The sequence below is a fragment of the Pan paniscus genome, chromosome 1, assembly GCF_029289425.2.
Source record: "Pan paniscus chromosome 1, NHGRI_mPanPan1-v2.0_pri, whole genome shotgun sequence".
Lineage (NCBI taxonomy): Eukaryota > Metazoa > Chordata > Mammalia > Primates > Hominidae > Pan > Pan paniscus.
The window spans coordinates 111,764,057-111,785,284 of NC_073249.2; the positions used below are offsets into that span (position 1 = coordinate 111,764,057).

At 42.1% G+C, this 21,228-nt stretch overlaps 1 protein-coding gene and 1 long non-coding RNA gene across 7 annotated transcripts in view; one reads left to right on the plus strand and one right to left on the minus strand.

Moving 5' to 3' along the window:
- Positions 1-1,093, minus strand: part of WARS2 (tryptophanyl tRNA synthetase 2, mitochondrial) — a 110,199-nt gene extending 109,106 nt beyond the window's left edge. The window contains exon 1 of one of the 3 annotated variants that reach the window (XM_003806295.7): positions 986-1,093. In XM_003806295.7, the coding sequence (XP_003806343.3) occupies positions 986-1,075 (90 nt within the window). In that variant the 5' untranslated portion in view covers positions 1,076-1,093. Of the gene's footprint in view, positions 1-698; positions 833-985 lie in introns of those variants that run through there. The other 2 variants (XM_034929698.4, XM_055114443.3) reach the window with 2 other exon arrangements.
- On the plus strand, positions 844-12,829 carry LOC106635195 (uncharacterized). Of its 4 annotated transcripts, none has more exons than XR_010112762.1 (4): positions 844-1,224; positions 2,177-2,243; positions 7,380-7,494; positions 10,987-12,829. It is a non-coding gene; the product is annotated as an uncharacterized LOC106635195 (long non-coding RNA). The 4 variants fall into 4 exon arrangements; XR_004664453.3 differs by having other exon boundaries at positions 10,990-12,825; XR_004664454.3 differs by lacking the exon at positions 2,177-2,243 and having other exon boundaries at positions 1,087-1,224; positions 10,987-12,827.
- The last annotated feature ends 8,399 nt before the right edge of the window (positions 12,830-21,228 follow it).

The following is a 21,228-nucleotide window of genomic DNA, read 5'->3' on the forward strand; positions in this document are numbered from 1 at the left end:
GGCAGACCAAACCCTTGACCTCTAGGCTACCTTCCAGTCTAGCGCTGTTTTCAACACAACAGTTACAATAGGTGTGACATCCTCACACCTACTCATTATGGCAATGCATATGCAAATGATGCCAGGAAATTACCTAATAAAATCACATTCTCTCCTTTCTCTCTAGTTCCCAGAATATATCTCCCATAGATAAAGTACGTCAAAGTGCTTGCCACTGAGACTGTACTTGGAAGACGTTTGGTAAAAGCCTGAATAACTGAAAGGGTATCCCCTCCCCCTGACTTTTTTGCTATGAGGGTAAAATTCCAAATATTTAAGACAATTCCCAATAAGACCAGGCCGCGACATGGTCTCCGTACGACGAGATTAATGGTAACAGCAGTGTTGTCAAGCGCAGGACAGGACAAACTCTGTAGCAGCTTGCGGTCACTCTTTCACAGCCTGCTAGATATAGCAGTGCTGTGGAGCCACCAGGAGCAACCAGAATGGAAGATGCACTGACACTTGCTCAAGTACCACACTGCCAACCTGCTGCCCCGACCCAAGCTGCCCAATGCCTAACAAAACTTCTCTAATCTCTCCGATAGCCCCTTAGCGTGTTGTTAGGGTAAGGAGGGTAAAAACAGTAATAAGACCACAAGAAGAGCAGTCTCTAAAACAACCGGTCTCTGAAAACATCACACGCGGGGTAGGCTCACCGCGTTGCCCGGCAACAGCGGCGGCGCTCCGCTCCCAGAACTGGAGGTGGCAGCAAGAGGTCAGAAAGCGGCGCGCTTTTTCCACCAAGAAACCTTTACGTCATCACGTATCCTTGCAACGTCACTACGCTCTGAACAGGCCGACAGTCATAGACGAGTAGACCTTAGGCGAGGGAAGGCATGTACTTTCCCTAAGAAGCGGGAGGAGAGAAATAAATAGAGGGCAGTGGGATGAGAAGAACCTCGCGGGATGGGAAGCCGCGGAGGGAAGGGCCGTCTTTGGTTACCTGGAGAGCGGGAGCAGCTGCGGATCCCTTATGAAGTGCCCGGATGAAGCTCCAGCGCTCACGCGCTTTCCGCATTGAGTGCAGCGCCATCTTGAGAAGGGCGGAGCCGTCTTGTTCGGAATGACGTCTGTTCAGAGAGCCAATCCCAGTCTCGCGACTCCTGCTTGCGGGGCGCGGCCTGGGCCTCCAGGCTGCGCAGCGCAGCCGCTATCAGGCGGAGTGCAGTTCTTGCCGAGCAGGTGGGGACAGGAACGGGGTGGGGCTTTAGTGTTTTTCCCTGGATCCCTTGTCTGCGCAGCCTTCCTGGAAGGAGAATTTCCTTGGGGGTTATTAGTAGCAACGCTTTAGACTGGAAGAAAGTCAAGTAGGCTGCATTTCTGATCTTAGCTATGTGAAGGCAACCTTTAAAAAGTTTGTTTAGGAACTCCCAGTTCTCTTAGAGGGTAATATAAGTGGTCTTTTTAGACATGTGTGGCCTCATTTCCCTTTTTTTTCTTTGAGACAAGGTCTCACTCTCGCCCAGGCTGGAGTGCAATGGCGCGATCTCGGCTCACTGCAACCTCCACCTCCCAGACTCAAGCTATTCTCCTGCCTCAGCCTCCTGAGTAGCTGGGACCACAAGGGTGCGCCACCACGCCCGGCTAATTTTTGTATTTTGTGGAGACAGGGTTTCACCATGTTGCCCAGGATCTCTCAAACTCCTGAGCTCAAGCCAAGCCATCTGCCTCGGCCTCCCAAAGTGCTGGGATTACAGGCATGCGCCACCGCACTGGGCTTATGTGGCCTTATTTCATTCGTCCTGTAAACTTTGTTGAACCCTACCGTAATGTGCTAGGCACTGAAGGTACAGAGAAAGACATATCTTGTCTTCAAGTTGTGTACAGTCTAATAGAGTAGCGGATAAATAAATGATGTACACTTAATAGGTGTTAAAGAAGCAAGCACCGCAAGTTTTAAGGAGGAGTGGTTATGACTGTGGTGTTTCAGCCTAGTCTAGGGAAGGCTGCAGGAAGGTTATACCTGATGGAAGAAATTGTTTTGTTTGGGGTTATGAGAAAGTTTAATACAGTTCTTCTGCTTCTGTTAATTCACCTAAAAGTCTCCCAGACAGATAACGAGTGTTTCAGTAAAAATATAACTGGAAGAAATTCATGACAATTCCTTTATGTGTTTTGTTTATAATTCATCCAGCTACTGAAAATTACCAAGGAGAGGTAGGAGATAAGAGATGCCTATAAAGGAGCTGAAATCTACCAGGGTAAGACAAAACAGTAAATTAAAACCATATAGTATAATCTTGTAGGTATACAAAGTACTGGTGAAGTTCAAGTATAATTGGTGTAATTTGGAAGTGAGCAGGAAAGGGATGAAGGCAAAAAAAAACTAGGAAATCAAGTTATAGTCTTCAACAAAGCTGATCAGTTTGGTTTTGGCTGTTAAATTTGAGGTGCTTGTAGTACTTCCAAAATGTGATGCCCATTAAATAGATACATGGGTCTGGAGCTCAGAAGAGATTTGAACTACAAAACAGATGGTAATTGAAACCAAGGAAATCCTTGAGACCATTAGATAGAGTTTGTGGAATGAAAGTAGCCAGATGATGGAAATAAAGGAGCCAAGAGGTGTTGTAGAACCCAAAGAATGTGATATTACTGAGACCCTGGAAACAAACCTTGCCAGGGGAAGGGGGATATATGTTATGCCTTGTAAAATGCAGTTTAATAAATGCCCTACATGTTTTACTCATACATAGAGCAAAGCATTATAGTACAGTGTTTTACATATATTTTATTAATGAGATTACATGACCCTAGCAATTAGCAAGATTAGTTTTCTGACATCTTTAGTCATCTAGATAGCGAGATAAAACCTAGCAATAAGACTATGGTGCACCAAAAGCTGTCAAAGGGTGTACCTACTTTATTTCTTCAAGAAGTAGTTCTTAGTCTTATCTGCAGACTCCTATGACCAATAATATTTCCGTGGGAGGTATTTCCAAGACATAGTCCCACTAAAAAAGGTGGGACTTTAAGACCACAAGTTTTATAACTTTAGTATCCTGATTTTTAAAATTGAAAATATTTGCTAATTTTTAGACTTTGTTAGAAGTAATAAACTGTGTTTTGCACCGTGGCGGTGACCTGGTAACTCTCAGGTGTCACTCAGCCAGCCTTGCTTCTTGGACATGGACTATAGTTTATATTTCTAACATCTCCCCCAGCACCTAGAATAGTCTCTTATGCAGAGTAGGCACCTCTTTTAAAAGTAAATTGGATTTTAACAAATTACACAGCTTATTGTCAGCAATTGTTATGCTTTTAACAGCCAGAAGGAACAGTTAACAGAAAAGACACAGGATGTATTAAAAATGAACCAGTTCTGTCTACTTTTGTACTTTTTCACAGTAAGCATTTTGGTGTTGGGGAAAGTATGACTACAAAGCTCACCATCTTCTAAGAGGAGGAATATATTCAGCTCAGTATATTTAACTTATTTTAATAAGTTTTTAATAATGGTAACCGTGACTCCTCGGGGAAAGATATATTATTCAATGTATCTTTGAAGAAAAAACCTACAATACACTTTTGAAATGTTTTCATACAAAATGGTTAACATTTAAAAGTGTGTATATATCATGGGCTGGGCATAGTGGCTCACACCTGTAATCCCAGCACTTTGGGAGGCTGGGGCGGGCAGATCTCTTGAGGTCAGGAGTTCGAGACTAGCCTGGCCAACATGGTGAAACCCCATGTCTACGAAAAATACAAAAATTACCCAGGCATGGTGGTGTGCGCCTGTAGTCCCAGCTACTCAGGAGGCTGAGACACGAGAGTTGCTTGAACCAGGGAGACAGAGGTTGCAGGGAGCCGAGATCAAGCCACTGCATTCCACACTGGGCGACAGAGCAAGACTGTCTCAAAAAAAAGAAAGAAAGAAAAGAAAAGTGTGTATTATGCAGTTGGTTATATGGAAAATTCTCCTATGGAATAATTCATTCTCCAACAGTGGTGTTTAAATGAAGCACCACTGTATTTAATGATGGTATTTTACCATTGCTATCATTTGAGTAAGCTAAAGAACTTTGGTAAAGTAAGATATAAATGTTGTATGGAAAGCAGACTTTAAACATACCTAAGATTAAAAAGTTTTATAGTCCTATCCTTATAACGTGAACTATATGTCTACATATGTTCATGCTTACAATTTTGAACACTTGTTTAAATTTTGATTTCTCATCAACACTTTTACTTTATAGTAAGTTCTGGTAATTTTGTTCTCTCCTTAACATTCCCTGCAAATCCTCTCCTGCTAGAAACAACAGATTAAAACCAGACTGGCAGTTGGGAAATGGTTTCTATTGCAACCATGTGTGTCAGAAGAAAGGATTAGGTTTCCTTGTCCAAGAACATCAAGGGGAACCTCCACCTCTGCAGACACACCTCTATTCCTTAGTAATGGAGAGTTTATACCTAGTTAGATTTAAATGGGATAAGGGAAGAGTTTAAATCCATTCTTAGTTCAAGCAGTATAATCAGCCCTCAAGTCTCAAAGTATCCAATTTTCTTTCTCTAATTTAATTCTAAGTGTCAGGTTGGTATTAGATGCTGATCAAGGTAATGGAGAGTTGCCCTACACATTTATTCACTTAAAGAAGAATTTTGCAGACTGCAAAGACTAGATGGCAATTGTATTCAAAACTTATTTAAAGCACAATTCATTCACCCCTGACCTTTCATTTATATTGAGTATGTTTTTTCAAATATAGAAGAGATTCCATAATAAAAGCAAACAAACCTCTCTCTTCATAATTATGGACTATAGTTCTCTGTACATGTTCTCTGACCATGCCATCTTATGCTGGACCTATTATAAGGACCCAAATTAAAGTGAGGCAGATCCTGCTTTTGAGTGAGATAACCTCCAAGAGTCATAAAAGTATATGGGAAACTGTAATAATGATTATTCTTTTTTTGCCTTTGGCTTAACTTTAGTTCTTCCTCTTATTTTATAACTAATGAAACTTGTCCACAGATATTAAGTACCTTGACCAAAATCACACAAATAAAAGCAACAATGAGAAGAACCTTCGGCTGGGCGCAGTGGCTCACACCTGTAATCCCAGCACTTTGGAAAGCCGAGGTGGGCGGATCACCTGAGGTCGGGAGTTTGAGACCAGCCTGGCCAACATGGTGAAACCCCATCTACTAAAAATACAAAAATGAGCCAGGCATGGTGCTAGGCACCTGTAATCCCAGCTACTCGGGAGGCTGAGGCAGGAGAATCGCTCAAAACTGGAAGGCGGCAGTTGCAGTGAGCCAGGATTGTGCCACTGCACTCCAGCCTGGGCAACAAGGGCGAAACTCATCTCAAAAAAAAAAAAAGAAATCCATCTCCAGATGAATGTTCTACTTTGACACCACGGTAAAGCTGAAGAGGCTAAAGCTAGGGCAGGTCCAAATGGGGAAGGTTCCACATAAAGCCACATCCTTGTGTCAGGTTTCAAAGTCAGAACAAGCAAATGTCCTATTTTTAAAGGCTGATACTCTCATCTCCACCCCTAATGTAAAAAGATGTTGTCTTTCCCTAGTAGTTTTTGGGAGAGAGCAAATTATAGCATCTTACTGTAAGGACAATAATCAGAAGCTCATCTTACCTTTGGGAAGGCTTAAAGGGTTTTTTAGGGAGCCATCATTATCACTTTATTTCTGGAAGAAAGGGCTAAATCCAAGAAGAGACTAAGTGATGTGAATAGCAAAATGGGATTTTTCTCAGAGCACTTTTTTCTTAAGATTAAGGGTCAAGGCCACACTTTTTATATTGCCAGGTTCAACTTCTTGCCTTAAGGACAATTTTCCACCCCACAACAGTGAAGATATTTTGATGAGAGTTGAGAGAAGGTGGGGAAGGTGGGTAGAGTCAGAGCAGACACAAGTGAATAATATGCATGAAAACTGACTCCATTACATGTAGAGTCCTTAGTGTTCAGAACCAGGAGGAATACTGATTACATAGGAATGTTACAGGCCCCAGGATTCCTGTTCATATTTAATGTTTTCTCTCCATACTCTTACAAATGGCCATTTCAACATTAGAGAACAGGTCTTTAAAGAAGGCAGAGAATTGCTCCCTTGGGTATGGATCTAGAATAGAGAATAATTTGGGAGAATTGTAAGACTATTTCAATGGTCCTTATCCCCATTTTTCATCTTCAGTCTTAGGACATGTATCCCATAGAGGAAATACAACTTTAAAATTAGCAAAATTCGACTTTTGAAAGTGTATTTTACTTTGTTGTCTCTCTTTGCATGGTGTATCTTTTCCACTTGGTATGGTCCTAAAGACAAGATCCTTATGCTATCTGTACACTTACTCTATTTTAAAATCACCATCTTTTGCTCCCAGCTACTTTATAACTTGGGGGAGCAGGGTTTGCCGTTCAAAGCTTATCTTTTACAAAAGGAACTTTAACAAGATCTCCAAAAAGCTCCCTCGAGTGGCTTTTAGATAGGCTCTTTTCTGTTTGTCTTTGTAATCAAACTACATTAGATCCTATCCAACACCCTGCCTATCTAGTATGATGCTATGATCCTAGGTGTGACTACTGAAAGTAAAACATAATGCTTAGATCTTGATATTTATAAAAACATGATTAAAAGATATCTTTGCCTCTCTAAAAATAGGGTCTTGACCTCACTGTCCCAGTCAAATTCCATTTCAGCCAGTGAGATTTCATTGGACTTCCCCAGATGCATTAACAACTGCAATCCACTATGTTTTTCTTTACTTTTTCCCTTAATAGGTAGAACTGAGCATGATCTTGGAGAAAATCTGCATACATTACTGATCTCTGAACCATTTACCCTTCACGTGCCTCTTTTTCCATGTATGTGCCTCTTTCTCCTTGTATGTAAAATGAGTGAAAGAAAGAGGAGAGCTAGATGATACCATTGTAACTCTTGTATTTCAAGACACTCGTTTCTGCCTTGTCTCAGATTACAATCATTTAGAGATACAGAAATAGGTATTACAGTCAGAATCCACGTTTTAGAGTATATCTGCTGACCCCATGTCTGTGGAAGAGACTGAGATGCAGGTACTGAGAATGGGCCTCAAAATTTTTCTGAAGACTGTGCTCCAGGAAGCTATGCTCAACCAAATGAAATTGGCCCTACTTGTCATCCTAGTATAGCAGGTTTCGGTTTATGAAAGACAGAGAATATGCAACTCTCTCAGCCACCTAAATATGAAGTGGCTTTCCACAGATCTCTTTTCGAAGGGTAAGTAGGAAGAATATCTTGACCTGTTTTTGTTCTCTGTGGCAGTTCCTCTAGCTCCCAACTGGATTACTTCTTGCTTGTTCTCAGAAATATGCTTCTTCTTTTGTAATCGGCAGTCGCAATGATTTGTATGATAGCTGCTAGCCCAAGAGAGTTCCAGAAGAGGGCTACCTGACAGGTGCTGTGGCATTTAGAAGAGGAATGGAGCCACTGTCAACGCACAGCTTGCAGGTGTGGAGAACAAAGTATATGTGTGTTGGAGAGGTGGTGGGTGGGAAATAAATACCCCTGCCTCTCTCTCCTCTCACCCTTTGATCTTCTGATCTCTTGGTTACTCCCATTTGATGAACCTCAGGGCAAAGGAATATGACTTAACCAGTCCGTAAAGGTCAGTCCCTCCGCCAGCCCCTTCCCCAGATGCACAGAACAAGATGCAAAATGATAGACAATGGATCCGAATGAAAATATTCACTGTAGAACTATCTATTTACAGAACTAGGAATAAACTAAAAATGATAAAAACCAAAATCATCTTAGGATAACTTTTTAACCAGGCATTAAACTTCTTAAAGGCAAGACCTTTATCTTCATCTCTGACTTACAGTACTAGGCACATGCAAGAGAGGCTCATCAGTGCTGTGTGTGGAAACTAAGAAAAAAAAAGGGGGGAGCTCAATAAATATTGGCAAATTGGTTAAATGAACAAAACACATGTGAGAGGGAGGAGGGAAATGTGCAATGGGATATTTTAGATAGTGCAGAGAGTTGGGGAAAAAAAGTTTTTGAGCCTAAGAAACCCTGGAAGCATTTTTTAATTCTCTAACATATGCTTGCTTTCTTGTGGTTTGCTCTTTCCGCTAAAAAGCAGAATGCATAAAACATTGTGATTAGTTAAGGATTATTACTTAGGTTCCAAATAATGTTTCGTATATAAATCTAAATTACTACTCTTCCTCCATTCTGCTTCCCCTTCTGTTTGGTCAAATCCCTGTGGGAGAGAGTAGCATTCCTGTCGTGGGTAAAATAATTTCTATGGAAAATTTTCAAAATGCAATTTCTATAAACATTATGTGAAGATATGATTTATTTCTGGATGCAGTCCTTGTGCTTGCATCATCTTCCAATTTATCATCAAGTTCTCTGTGTGCCAGTTCTGTTTTTAAGGATCTGTTCATATCAGTTGTAATCTGAGAGGGTAAACTTCCACTAGGAGGATTGAAGCAACAAACAAGAAAATGTGTCCCAGAAGGCAGTGGGTGCACTGAAAAGAAGATGGGACTTTATTCCCAGTTCTAACACTGCTATAGCAAGTAAAGTGACATTGGAAAGTCCTTAACTTTTCCACCTTTTTTTTTTTTATTAGACAGAGTCTCACTCTGTTGCCCAGGCTGGAGTGCAGTGGAGTGATCTGGGCTCACTGCAACCTCTGCCTCCTGGGTTCAAGTGATTCTCCTGCCTCAGCCTCCTGAGTAGCTGGGATTACAGGTGCCCGCCACCACACCCAGCTGATTTTTGTATTTTTAGTAGAGATGAGGTTTCACCATGTTGGGCAGGCTGGTCTCGAACTCTTGACCTCAGGCGATCCACCCACCTCAGCCTCCCAAAGTGCTGGGATTACAGGCATGAGTCACCACGCCCAGCCAAGTCCCCTATTTTTAAAAATATTAGCCACTAGATAATTCATTATGAGTCCACACAACCACTGACAGTGAAAACAGGGACATACTTCTTGGGGCCTTTCTCCTGGTCTGCATGCACAACCCCACCACAGGAGTAAGAGGCGGGGGTACACTTACCACTTACGTTGTCACTGCTAGTTATCACCTAAGTAAAAACAAGACTACCATGCCTAGTGCACAGAAGGTCACAGGACACAGGACTGTGGTTTCTCCTCAAAGAGTGACATTCGTTTAGAACTTAGTTCATCCCTCTTATCCCAGACTGCTTGAGAATTAAGGAGGGAAGGAAAAGAAGAGGGTCTCTAGCTCTGATCTTTACTGTGTTGGGAAGATCCCCACTCTAATCCTGTTGCCACTCCTTTTTTTTTTTTAAGACAATAATAAGGTCTCCTTTTCTAGAACACTCAGCTCATAAGTTTTTAGACCTGTCCTTGGTGGCTGGGCGTGGTGGCTCACGCCTGTAATCCCAACACTTTGGGAGGCCAAGGCGGGCGGATCACGAGGTCAGGAGATTGAGACCATCCTGGCTAACACGGTGAAACCCTGACTCTATTAAAAATAACAAAAATTAGCCGGGCGTGGTGGCAGGCACCTGTAGTCCCAGCTACTCGGGAGGCTAAGGCAGGAGAATGGTGTGAACCCAGGAGGTGGAGGTTGCAGTGAGCCGAGATCGTGCCACTGCACTCCAGCCTGGGAGACAGAGCGAGACTCCGTCTCAAAAAAAAAAGTTTATAGACCTGTCCAACTGACATTTAACACCATGAGATGGTGAACTTGGGGAAGACATGAGACTAGTAACACACACACACAGATTTTCAAGAGCTTGACATTCCATTATTTACTCACCTAGCAAATACTTACTGGGTGTTTTTTGTGCCAGGCACTGTACTAAATACACAGAGCTGAATAGGGTACCATCTGTGCTTGTCAAGATCTCCGTTTAATGAAGGAGAAGGCAAACAACAAACAGAATTTCAAGACATAAGATGTTGGCTGTGGGTTTGTCAAAAAAAAAAAAAAGAAAAAAATTCAAGAGAAACATCTTTGTATCAGGAAGCCCTTGCGATTTCCTTAGAATCACATTTTGTCAGCAATCCTAGCCTCACTGCTTGCTGTTCGTATAACCTTGGACAGGCTTCCTAAGAGTTCTGGACCTCAGTGTCCTCATCTGAAAATGGGGGCAAAGAATAAGCCCCCAAAGTTTCCTTACTGCTCTAAGATGAGTACTGAGCTCAATCTCGAAGGAGTGTCTGTATAGAATTTTGAATTGGAAAGAGGAGCAGGGTGCCCTTAGGAGAGAGAACTGCATGAAGAAAGCAAGGATATGCAAATGAATAGAGCATAAAGAAAGGTGAGAGTAAAGAGAATAAGGTACCGACACATCTCCCTGCTTCCTCCTTCACCCGCTTCCGTGTATTTTCAATCAGCCATCAGAGTGACCTATTAAAATGCATGTCAGGTCATGGTCACTACTCTGCCCAAAACCCTCCAGTGACTTTCCATGTCATTTGGAAAAAATCCAAAGTTCTCAAAACCTATAAGACCTAAGTGACCTGCATCCCCCATCCCAACCTCTCTTTCTTGCCCTTTCCCCATTACCTTCCCCCTGCTTTGCTTTACTCCAGACATGCTGGTCTCCTCACCAGTGCTCACCAGTTACCACCTAAAACATTTTACTTTATTTTCTCCTCCTCTAGAACATAAGCAGCATGGGAGCATGGCCTTTTGTCTGCTTTATTATGCATCCTCAAAGTTCAGAATGTGCATGTCTAGTAACATATTTGTTAAATGCATTTTCTTATTTACAAGTAAGGAAACTAAGATCAAAGAGAATGCAAATGAAGTCATACTGCTCTTTAGGAGAGTGTGGACCAGTATGTGCACAGATTTTCTGTTTCTCTGCCCCAAAGGTAGGTAGAATGATGGGCCCTGAAGATGGCTATATGGCAGAAGGAACTTTGCAGATGCGATTAAGAATCTTGAAATGAGAATATTATCCTCGTTTATTCTGGTTAGTCCAATGTAATCATAGAGGTTTTTCTAGCAGGTGAGCAGGAGAGTCAGTCTAAGAAGGAAATGTGATGATGGAAACAGAGGTTGGAAGATGGAAGGGGACCCAGAGTCAAGGAATGCAGGTAGAAAAGAAAAGCCTGGATTCTCCCCTAAAGCCTCCAGATGGAACACAGCCTTGCCTCCACCTTGATTTCAGGACTTCTTACCCCAAGAATCGTAAGCTAATACATTTGTTTTTGTTTTTGTTTTTGTTTTCTTTGAGATGGAGTCTTGCTCTGCTGCCCAGGCTGGAGTGCAGTGGAGCGATCTTGGCTCACTGCAACGTCCATCTTCCGGGTTCAAGCGATTCTCCTGCTTCAGCCTCTCAAGTAGCTGGGATTACAGGCGCCCACCACACCCGGCTAATTCTTTTTTTCTTTTTATACTTTAAGTTTTAGGTTACATGTGCACAACGTGCAGGTTTGTTACATATGTATACATGTGCCATGTTGGTGTGCTGCACCCATTAACTCGTCATTTAGCATTAGGTATATCTCCTAATGCTATCCCTCCCCCCTCCCCCCACCCCACAACCGTCCCCAGTGTGTGATGTTCTCCTTCCTGTGTCCATATGTTCTCATTGTTCAATTCCCACCTATGAGTGAGAACATGCGGTGTTTGGTTTTTTCTCCGTGCAATAGTTTGCTGAGAATGATGGTTTCCAGCTTCATCCATGTCCCTACAAAGGACATGAACTCATCATTTTTTATGGCTGCATGGTATTCCATGGTGTATATGTGCCACGTTTTCTTAATCCAGTCTATCATTGTTGAATATTTGGGTTGTTTCCAAGTCTTTCCTATTGTGAATAATGCCACAATAAACATACGTGTGCATGTGTCTTTATAGCGCACCATTTATAATCCTTTGGGTATATACCCAGTAATGGGATGGCTGGGTCAAATGGTATTTCTAGTTCTAGATCCCTGAGGAATTGCCACACTGACTTCCACAATGGTTGAACTAGTTTACAGTCCCACCAATAGTGTAAAAGTGTTCCTATTTCTCCACATTGTCTCCAGCACCTGTTGTTTCCTGACTTTTTAATGATCACCATTCTAACTGGTGTAAGATGGTATCTCATTGTGGTTTTGATTTGCATTTCTCTGATGGCCAGTGATGATGAGCATTTTTTCATGTGTTTTTTGGCTGCATAAATGTCTTCTTTTGAGAAGTGTCTGTTCATATCCTTTGCCCATGTTTTGATGGGGTTGTTTGTGTTTTTCTTGTAAATTTGTTTGAGTTCATTGTAGATTCTGGATATTAGCCCTTTGTCAGATGAGTAGGTTGCAAAAGTTTTCTCCCATTCTGTAGGTTGCCTGTTGACTCTGATGGTAGTTTCTTTTGCTGTGCAGGAGCTCTTTAGTTTAATTAGATCCCATTTGTCAATTTTGGCTTTTGTTGCCATTGCTTTTGGTGTTTTAGACATGAAGTCCTTGCTCATGCCTATGTCCTGAATGGTATTGCCTAGATTTTCTTCTAGGGTTTTTATGGTTTTAGGTCTAACATGTAAGTCTTTAATCCATCTTCAATTAATTTTTGTATAAGGTGTAAGGAAGGGATCCAGTTTCAGCTTTCTACATATGGTTAGCCAGTTTTCCCAGCACCATTTATTAAATAGGGAATCCTTTCCCCATTGTTTGCTTTTGTCAGGTTTGTCAAAGATCAGATAGTTGTAGATATGTGGCATTATTTCTGAGGGCTCTGTTCTCTTCCATTGGTCTGTATCACTGTTTTGGTACCAGTACCATGCTGTTTTGGTTACTGTAGCCTTGTAGTATAGTTTGAAATCAGGTAGCGTGATGCCTCCAGCTTTGTTCTTTTGGCTTAGGATTGACTTGGCAATGCGGGCTCTTTTTTGGTTCCATATGAACTTTAAAGTAGTTTTTTCCAATTCTGTGAAGAAAGTCATTGGTAGCTTGATGGGGATGGCATTGAATCTATAAATTACCTTGGGCAGTATGGTCATTTTCACGATATTGATTCTTCCCACCCATGAGCATGGAATGTTCTTCCATTTGTTTGTATCCTCTTTTATTTCACTGAGCAGTGGTTTGTAGTTCTCCATGAAGAGGTCCTTCACATCCCTTGGAAGTTGGATTCCTAGGTATTTTATTCTCTTTGAGGCAATTGTGAATGGGAGTTCACTCATGATTTGGCTCTCTGTTTGTCTGTTGTTGGTGTATAAGAATGCTTGTGATTTTTGCACATTGATTTTGTATCCTGAGACTTTGCTGAAGTTGCTTATCAGCTTAAGGAGATTTTGGGCTGAGATGATGGGGTTTTCTAGATATACAATCATGTCATCTGCAAACAGGGACAATTTGACTTCCTCTTTTCCTAATTGAATGCCCTTTATTTCCTTCTCCTGCCTAATTGCCCTGGCCAGAACTTCCAACACTATGTTGAATAGGAGTGGTGAGAGGGGGCATCCCTGTCTTGTGCCCGTTTTCAAAGGAAATGCTTCCAGTTTTTGCCCATTCAGTATGATACTGGCTGTGGATTTGTCATAGATAGCTCTTATTATTTTGAGATACGTCCCATCAATACCTAATTTATTGAGAGTTTTTAGCATGAAGGGCTGTTGAATTTTGTCAAAGGCCTTTTCTGCATCTATTGAGATAATCATGTGGTTTTTGTCTTTGGTTCTGTTTATATGCTGGATTACATTTATTGATTTGCTTATATTGAACCAGCCTTGCATCCCAGGGATGAAGCCCACTTGATCATGGTGGATAAGCTTTTTGATGTGCTGCTGGATTTGGTTTGCCAGTATTTTACTGAGGATTTTTGCATCGATGTTCATCAAGGATATTGGTCTAAAATTCTCTTTTTTGGTTGTGTCTCTGCCAGGCTTTGGTATCAGGATGATGCTGGCCTCATAAAATGAGTTAGGGAGGATTCCCTCTTTTTCTATTGATTGGAATAGTTTCAGAAGGAATGGTACCAGCTCCTCCTTGTACCTCTGGTAGAATTCGGCTGTGAATGCATCTGGTCCTGGACTTTTTTTATTTGGTCAGCTATTAATTTTTGCCTCAATTTCAGAGCCTGTAATTGGTCTATTCAGATTCAACTTCTTCCTGGTTTAGTCTTGGGAGGGTGTATGTGTCAAAGAATTTATCCATTTCTTCTAGATTTTCTAGTTTATTTGCATAGAGGTGTTTATAGTATTCTCTGATGGTAATTTGTATTTCTGTGGGATCAGTGGTGATATCCCCTTTGTCATTTTTTATTGCGTCTATTTGATTCTTCTCTCTTTTCTTCTTTATTAGTCTTGCTAGTGGTCTATCAATTTTGTTGATCTTTTCAAAAAACCAGCTCCTGGATTCATTGATTTTTTGAAGGGTTTTTTGTGTCTGTATTTCCTTCAGTTCTGCTATGATGTTATTTCTTGCCTTCTGCTAGCTTTTGAATGTGTTTGCTCTTGCTTCTCTAGTTCTTTTAATTGTAATGTCAGAGTGTCAGTTTTAGATCTTTCCTGCTTTCTCTTGTGGGCATTTAGTGCTATAAATTTCCCACTACACACTGCTTTGAATGTGTCCCAGAGATTATGGTATGTTGTGTCTTTGTTCTCATTGGTTTCAAAGAACATCTTTATTTCTGCCTTCATTTTGTGATGTACCCAGTAGTCATTCAGGAGCAAGTTGTTCAGTTTCCATGTAGTTGAGCAGTTTTGAGTGAGATTCTTAATCCTGAGTTCTAGTTTGATTGCACTGTGGTCTGAGAGACAGTTTGTTATAATTTCTGTTCTTTTCAATTTGCTGAGGAGTGCTTTACTTCCAACTATGTGGTCAATTTTGGAATAGGTGTGGTGTGGTGCTGAAAATAATGTATATTCTGTTGATTTGGGGTGGAGAGTTCTGTAGATGTGTATTAGGTACGCTTGGTGCAGAGCTGAGTTCAATTCCTGTATATCCTTATTAACTTTCTGTCTCATTGATCTGTCTAATGTTGACAGTGGGGTGTTAAAGTCTCCCATTATTATTATGTGGGAGTCTAAGTCTCTTTGTAGGTCACTCAGGACTTGCTTTATGAATCTGGGTGCTCCTGTATTGGGTGCATATATATTTAGGATAGTTAGCTCTTCTTGTTGAATTGATCCCTTTACCGTTATGTAATGGCCTTCTTTGTCTCTTTTGATATTTGTTGGTTTAAAGTCTGTTTTATCAGAGACTAGGATTGCAACCTTCTGCCTTTTCTTGTTTTCCATTTGCTTGGTAGATCTTCCTCCATCCCTTTATTTTGAGCTTATGTGTGTGTCTGCACGTGAGATGGGTTTCCTGAATACAGCACACTGATGGGTCTTGATTCTTTATCCAATTTGCCAGTCTTTGCCTTTTAATTGGAGCATTTAGCCCATTTACATTTAAGGTTAGTATTGTTATGTGTGAATTTGATCCTGTCATTATGATGTTAGCTGGTTATTTTGCTCATTAGTTGATGCAGTTTCCTCCTAGCCTTGATGGTCTTTACAATTTTGCATGTTTTTGCAGTGGCTGGTACCGGTTTTTCCTTTCCATATTTAGCGCTTCCTTCAGGAGCTCTTTTAGGGCAGGCCTGGTGATGACAAAATCTCTCAGCATTTGCTTGTCTGTAAAGTATTGTATTTCTCCTTCACTTATGAAGCTTAGTTTGGCTGGATATGAAATTCTGGGTTGAAAATTCTTTTCTTTAAGAATGTTGAATATTGGCCCCCACTCTCTTCTGGCTCGTAGAGTTTCTGCTGAGAGATCCGCTGTTAGTCTGATGGGCTTCCCTTTGAGGGTAACCCGACCTTTCTCTCTGGCTGCCCTCAATATTTTTTCCTTCATTTCAACTTTGTTGAATCTGACAATTATGTGTCTTGGTGTTGCCCTTCTCGAGGTGTATCTTTGTGGCGTTCTCTGTATTTCCTGAATGTGAATGTTGGCCTGCCTTGCCAGATTGGGGAAGTTCTCCTGGATAATATCCTGCAGAGTGTTTTCCAACTTGGTTCCATTCTCCCTGTCACTTTCAGGTACACCAATCAGAGGTAGATTTGGTCTTTTCACATAGTCCCATATTTCTTGGAGGCTTTGTTTGTTTCTTTTTATTCTTTTTTCTCTAAACTTGTCTTCACGCTTCATTTCATTCATTTTGTCTTCCATCACTGATACCCTTTCTTCCAGTTGATTGCATTAGTTACTGAGGCTGTGCATTCATCATGTAGTTCTCATGCTGTGGTTTTCAGCTCAGTCAGGTCCTTTAAGGACTTCTCTGCATTGATTATTCTAGTTATCCATTTGTCTAATTTTTTTTCAAAGTTTTTAACTTCTTTGCCATTGGTTCGAACTTCCTCCTTTAGCTCGGAGTAGTTTGATCTTCTGAAGCCTTCTTCTCTCAGCTCGTCAAAGTCATTCTCCGTCCAGCTTTGTTCCATTGCTGGTGAGGAGCTGTGTTCCTTTAGAGGAGTAGAAGCACTCTGATTTTTAGAGTTTCCAGTTTTTCTGCTCTGTTTTTTCCCCATCTTTGTGGTTTTATCTACCTTTGGTCTTCGATGATGGTGACTTACAGATGGGTTTTTGGTGTGGATGTCCTTCCTGTTTGTTAGTTTTCCTTCTAACAGTCAGGACCCTCAGCTGCAGGTCTGTTGGAGTTTGCTGGAGGTCTACTCCAGAGCTTGTTTGCCTGGGTATCAGCAGCGGTGGCTGGAGAACAGCAGATATTGGTTAACTGCAAATGCTGCTGCCTGATCATTCCTCTGGAAGTTTTGTCTCAGAGGAATACCCGGCCGTGTGAGGTGTCAGTCCGCCCCTACTGGGGAGTGCCTCCCAGTTAGGCTACTTGGGGGTCAGGGACCCACTTGAGGAGGCAGTCTGCCTGTTCTCAGATCTCAAGCTGCATGCTGGGAGAACCACTACTCTCTTCAAAGCTGTCGGACAGGGACATTTAAGTCTGCAGAGGCTATTGCTGTCTTTTGTTTGTCTGTGCCCTGCCCCCAGAGGTGGAGCCTACAGAGGCAGGCAGGCCTCCTTGTTCTGTGGTGGGCTCCACCCAGTTCGAGCTTCCCGACCTCTTTGTTTACCTACTCAAGCCTGGGCAATGGCGGGCACCCCTCCCCCAGCCTCGCTGCTGCCTTGCAGCTTGATCTCAGACTGCTGTGCTAGCAATGAGTGAGGCTCCGTGGGCATAGGACCCTCCGAGCCAGGTGAGGAATATAATCTCCTGGTGTGCCATTTGTTAAGCCCGTTGGAAAAGTGCAGTATTAGGGTGAGAGTGACCCAATTTTCCAGGTGCCGTGTGTCACCCCTTTCTTTGACTAGGAAAGGGAATTCCCTGACCCCTTGTGCTTCCTGGGTGAGGTGATGCCTCGCCCTGCTTCGGCTCATGCACGGTGTGCTGCACCCACTGTCCTGCACCCACTGTCCAGCACTCCCCAGTGAAATGAACCCGGTACCTCAGTTGGAAATGCAGAAATCACCCGTCTTCTGCGTCGCTCACGCTGGGAGCTGTAGACTGGAGCTGTTCCTATTTGGCCATCTTGGCTCCACCCCACACCCGGCTAATTTTTTTGTATTTTTACTTGAGACGAGGTTTTGCCATGTGCTGGCCAGGTTGTTCTCGAACTCCTGACTTCAGGTGATCCACCTGCCTTGGCCTCCCGAAGTGCTGGGATTACAGGTCTGAGCCACTGCACCCAGCCATTTGGGTTGTTGTAAGCCTTCAAGTTTGTGATACCTTCTTAGAGAAGCAATAGGAAACTAATACAAGTTCTATTCACTGCATCTTAAGAGAAAAAGGCTGGGCAGGTAAGGCAGGGACAGTTTGTTGATTCCTTATTTAATAAGTAGCTATTGAGCACCCCTCCTCATTTTTTTGGTGGAACAATGTGTAGTAATATGAGGTAAAGAACATAATTTGTGCTCTCAGAAGCTTACTAGTTAGCAGCTACAGCTATGGCTAGTGAATGGCCAACCTTGAATTCAAGGGGGTAGGATTTGCACCTGACTCGAGACCAATGCTTAGACTTCCAGATGCAACAGCTGGGAGCCTGCTTCCAGGATTTGATCTCAACACAGACAAGAGTGTTTATTCACTCATTTATTAGTTGACTCAACCACCATTTAGTGTATACATTGATATATCCGTTTTAGCAAAGAAAACAGGGAGGACATGAAAGGGGAACTTTTACATCTTAATGTAATTTTTTTAAAAAAGCAGTAGGATTAAGTGTGTGTGTGTAATTTAATTTGAAGATTTCCAGTATTTTTTCATGTTTTAATTAATTGTTTTGAGACAAGGTCTCACTGTCTCACCCAGGCTAGAGTGCACAGGTAAAATAATAGCTCACTGTAGCCTCAGTCTCCTGGCCTCAAGTAGAATCTCCCACCTTAGCCTCCCAAATAGCTATGACTACAGGCATGTGCCACCACACCCAGGCAATTTATTTTATTTTATTTTTTTATTTTGGAAAAGGGTTCTCACTGTGTTTCCCAGGTTGATCATGATCTCTTGGCATCAAGCAGTCCTCCCACCTCAGCCTCCAAAGTGCTGGGATTACAGGTCATCAAGCAGTCCTCCAGCCTCAGCCTCCAAAGTGCTGGGATTACAGGTGTGTGCCATGGCATCCCTCCCAGTATTTTTTTTTTTTAATTAAAAAAATGGTGGCTCACGCCTGTAATCCCAGCACTTTGGGAGGCCGAGGTGGGTGGACCACGAGGTCAGGAGTTTGAGACCAGCCTGGCCAACATGGTGACACCCCATCTCTACCAAAATACAAAAAAATTAGCCAGGCATGGTGGCGTGCACCTGTAATCCCAGCTACTCTGGAGGCTGAGGCAGAAGAATTGCTTAAATCCCAGGGGCAGAGGTTGCATAAGCCAAGATCATGCCACTGCACTCCAGCCTGGGCGACAGAGCAAGACTCCATCTCAGGGGAAAAAAAAAAAAAGGAAATATTTTCCGAAAGCTAGTCTGAGCCAGGCAGTATGAAAGACATTGAAGATAAAAGAGCAGCCTTGAACTCTACACACTTACAGCTAAATAGGAGTGACAAGTGAACAGGGGATTGCCCCACCCGAAGCTCCTGTGACCAGAGAGAGAAACAAGGTTTCTGTGGAGGCCCAGAGGGGTCCTTCAACCCTGCTTGGAGGACAGTACTGGGGTGGAGAGGGTCAAGTAGAGATTCCCAAAAGTAACATCTCAGCTGAGCAGTCTGATCCTTAGCAAGGTTCAGGCCCTTTGGCCTTGCCTACCCTGGCCTTGGTTGTTTTGCTAACCAGAGCCAGCTGTGTTGTGGGTGTCTTTTCCTCTCTCCTGGTGTCCCCGCCTGGACCCTTCACTCTTTGCCTCCCACGCCCTGGCATTACACAGGCATTTTCAGACCCTTTCCCAGGATTCTGTTTATAGCCAGCATCCTGTGCAGCTCGTGAGGAGTCATAAGCCCATGATGAGATAAGAGGAGGAACTTGGAAGAAAACATGATGAACATGGACAAAGCCAAGGGGAAAAATATGCATGTTTTCATTTGCTTTTCCCAAACAGGATGCTTTCACACCACTGTCTATAATCCAAACAGTATGTTTCTGCTTAACATACTGTGAAGATGTGAAGCCACATGAGAAATGTTCTCCCAAGATGGAGTTAGTGTCCCTCCTGGAGCTCCCTCAGCACCCTGTGCTCCCACATTTCAAAGGATCACTCACACCCTAGCCCATTTCCTCACTGTCTAATGTTCTCCACAGACCCCTAAGATCCTTCTAGAGCCATGACCAGCCTTGCTTGAGGTTGTATGGCATATACCCTGTGCACAGTGAATGCTCAATAAATAACTGCTCCGTTGAACTGAATAGAATAAAACAGCATAGATACTAGTTTGGTCAAATTTTAAAACATCAGAACTTCAACTCTCATTTTGGTAGGTGGGGTTGTGATTAAAATTCAATTTTAATTTATTATTTCTCAGAAAACATAAAAATGTTCCTACAATTCTCAAATAGCTATTTACCAATTTCACTTTCAACCTGATTTGACACTCTGATGCCGGGGGAAGGTTGAGTACATCATAAAAACTTCAGTTTACCTCTAACTTGTGATTGTGTGTGAAGAAAGAGCACAGGATATAGAAGAGGGAAAAATGCTTTGAAAACTCTAAAAGTGGGTTGCAAATGTTAGTTTGTTTTCACACAATGGACACAAAAATCACCCGTGCATTCAGTCACTTGCAGACTGAAGCAAACAGCTGTATTTGGATGAGGCAGAGGAATGGTGGGAGGAACTGTTTCTTGTTGCACAGAGCATTCAGTTGTTCTGGGCTTTGCCAAAGAAAAGCAGATGGTTTTCCTTGCTGGAATTGGTCAGGGAGGGCAGGGGAAGTGCCCAGGCTTTGCTTTCCCATAATTGACAGTACAGAGTTTTAAGAAATATTTGAACAGTAGCACTGTTCTGGTACCTACTTGGGAAAGCCAATTCTTGATTTTAAAAAATCAAATCAAAGCAGTGACAGTGACATATTCTGCTTCCATTTCATACCATTCCTGACTTCTTAGAAGCAGTTGATGCTAGTGGTCTTCTCTGGCAGGGATTGCTAGCCCTGGCTTTGCAGCAGCCCATGGAGCTGCCAGTTCTCCAGGGGAATTGCAAAATACTGCTAAGTATTCTAAAAATGAAATTAAATATTCATTTTATTTTAATTTACATGTGCCATCCAATACTTTTAGAAGATGTCAGTACCGTGGAATGACATGACCAACAATAATATGTTGCAACTCTGAGATACAGCTAGAAATTCTCCGAATAAGATGCTGATGGTCCTGCAGTCCAATGCTGTGTGATTTTCACTGTGGCCAGCTGTACAAGACTTAGCGTATACTTCTCTCTGTGTAACTGTAAAAAATTTTGTAAGTCTAAGATGGTAATATATTCTTTCATAAAACCTCAATCTAGTGAGTTCTAATCATTCTTGATCTTCCTCAAATAAATACTAGTCAAATCTTTCCCAATAACTAAGTAACTAAGCATTCATGTTTTACAACTGTAATGTAGTTTTGGTATGAGAAAACTATTTCCTGGTCTCCAGGATCTAGAAAGTAAACATGTAACAAACAATTAGGAATGTGGTGTCGGGTAGTCAGATGTTCTACACGTCTCCAGCCTAAGCTGTCCACTTCAGATTTCTTGCTCTTTTCCTTTTTGCTTAAGCATATCTTGGTATGTTGCCTGGAAGTTTATGTGTGTTACTACAGCAGAACAAAGAATTATGTAATATAAAGCCCAA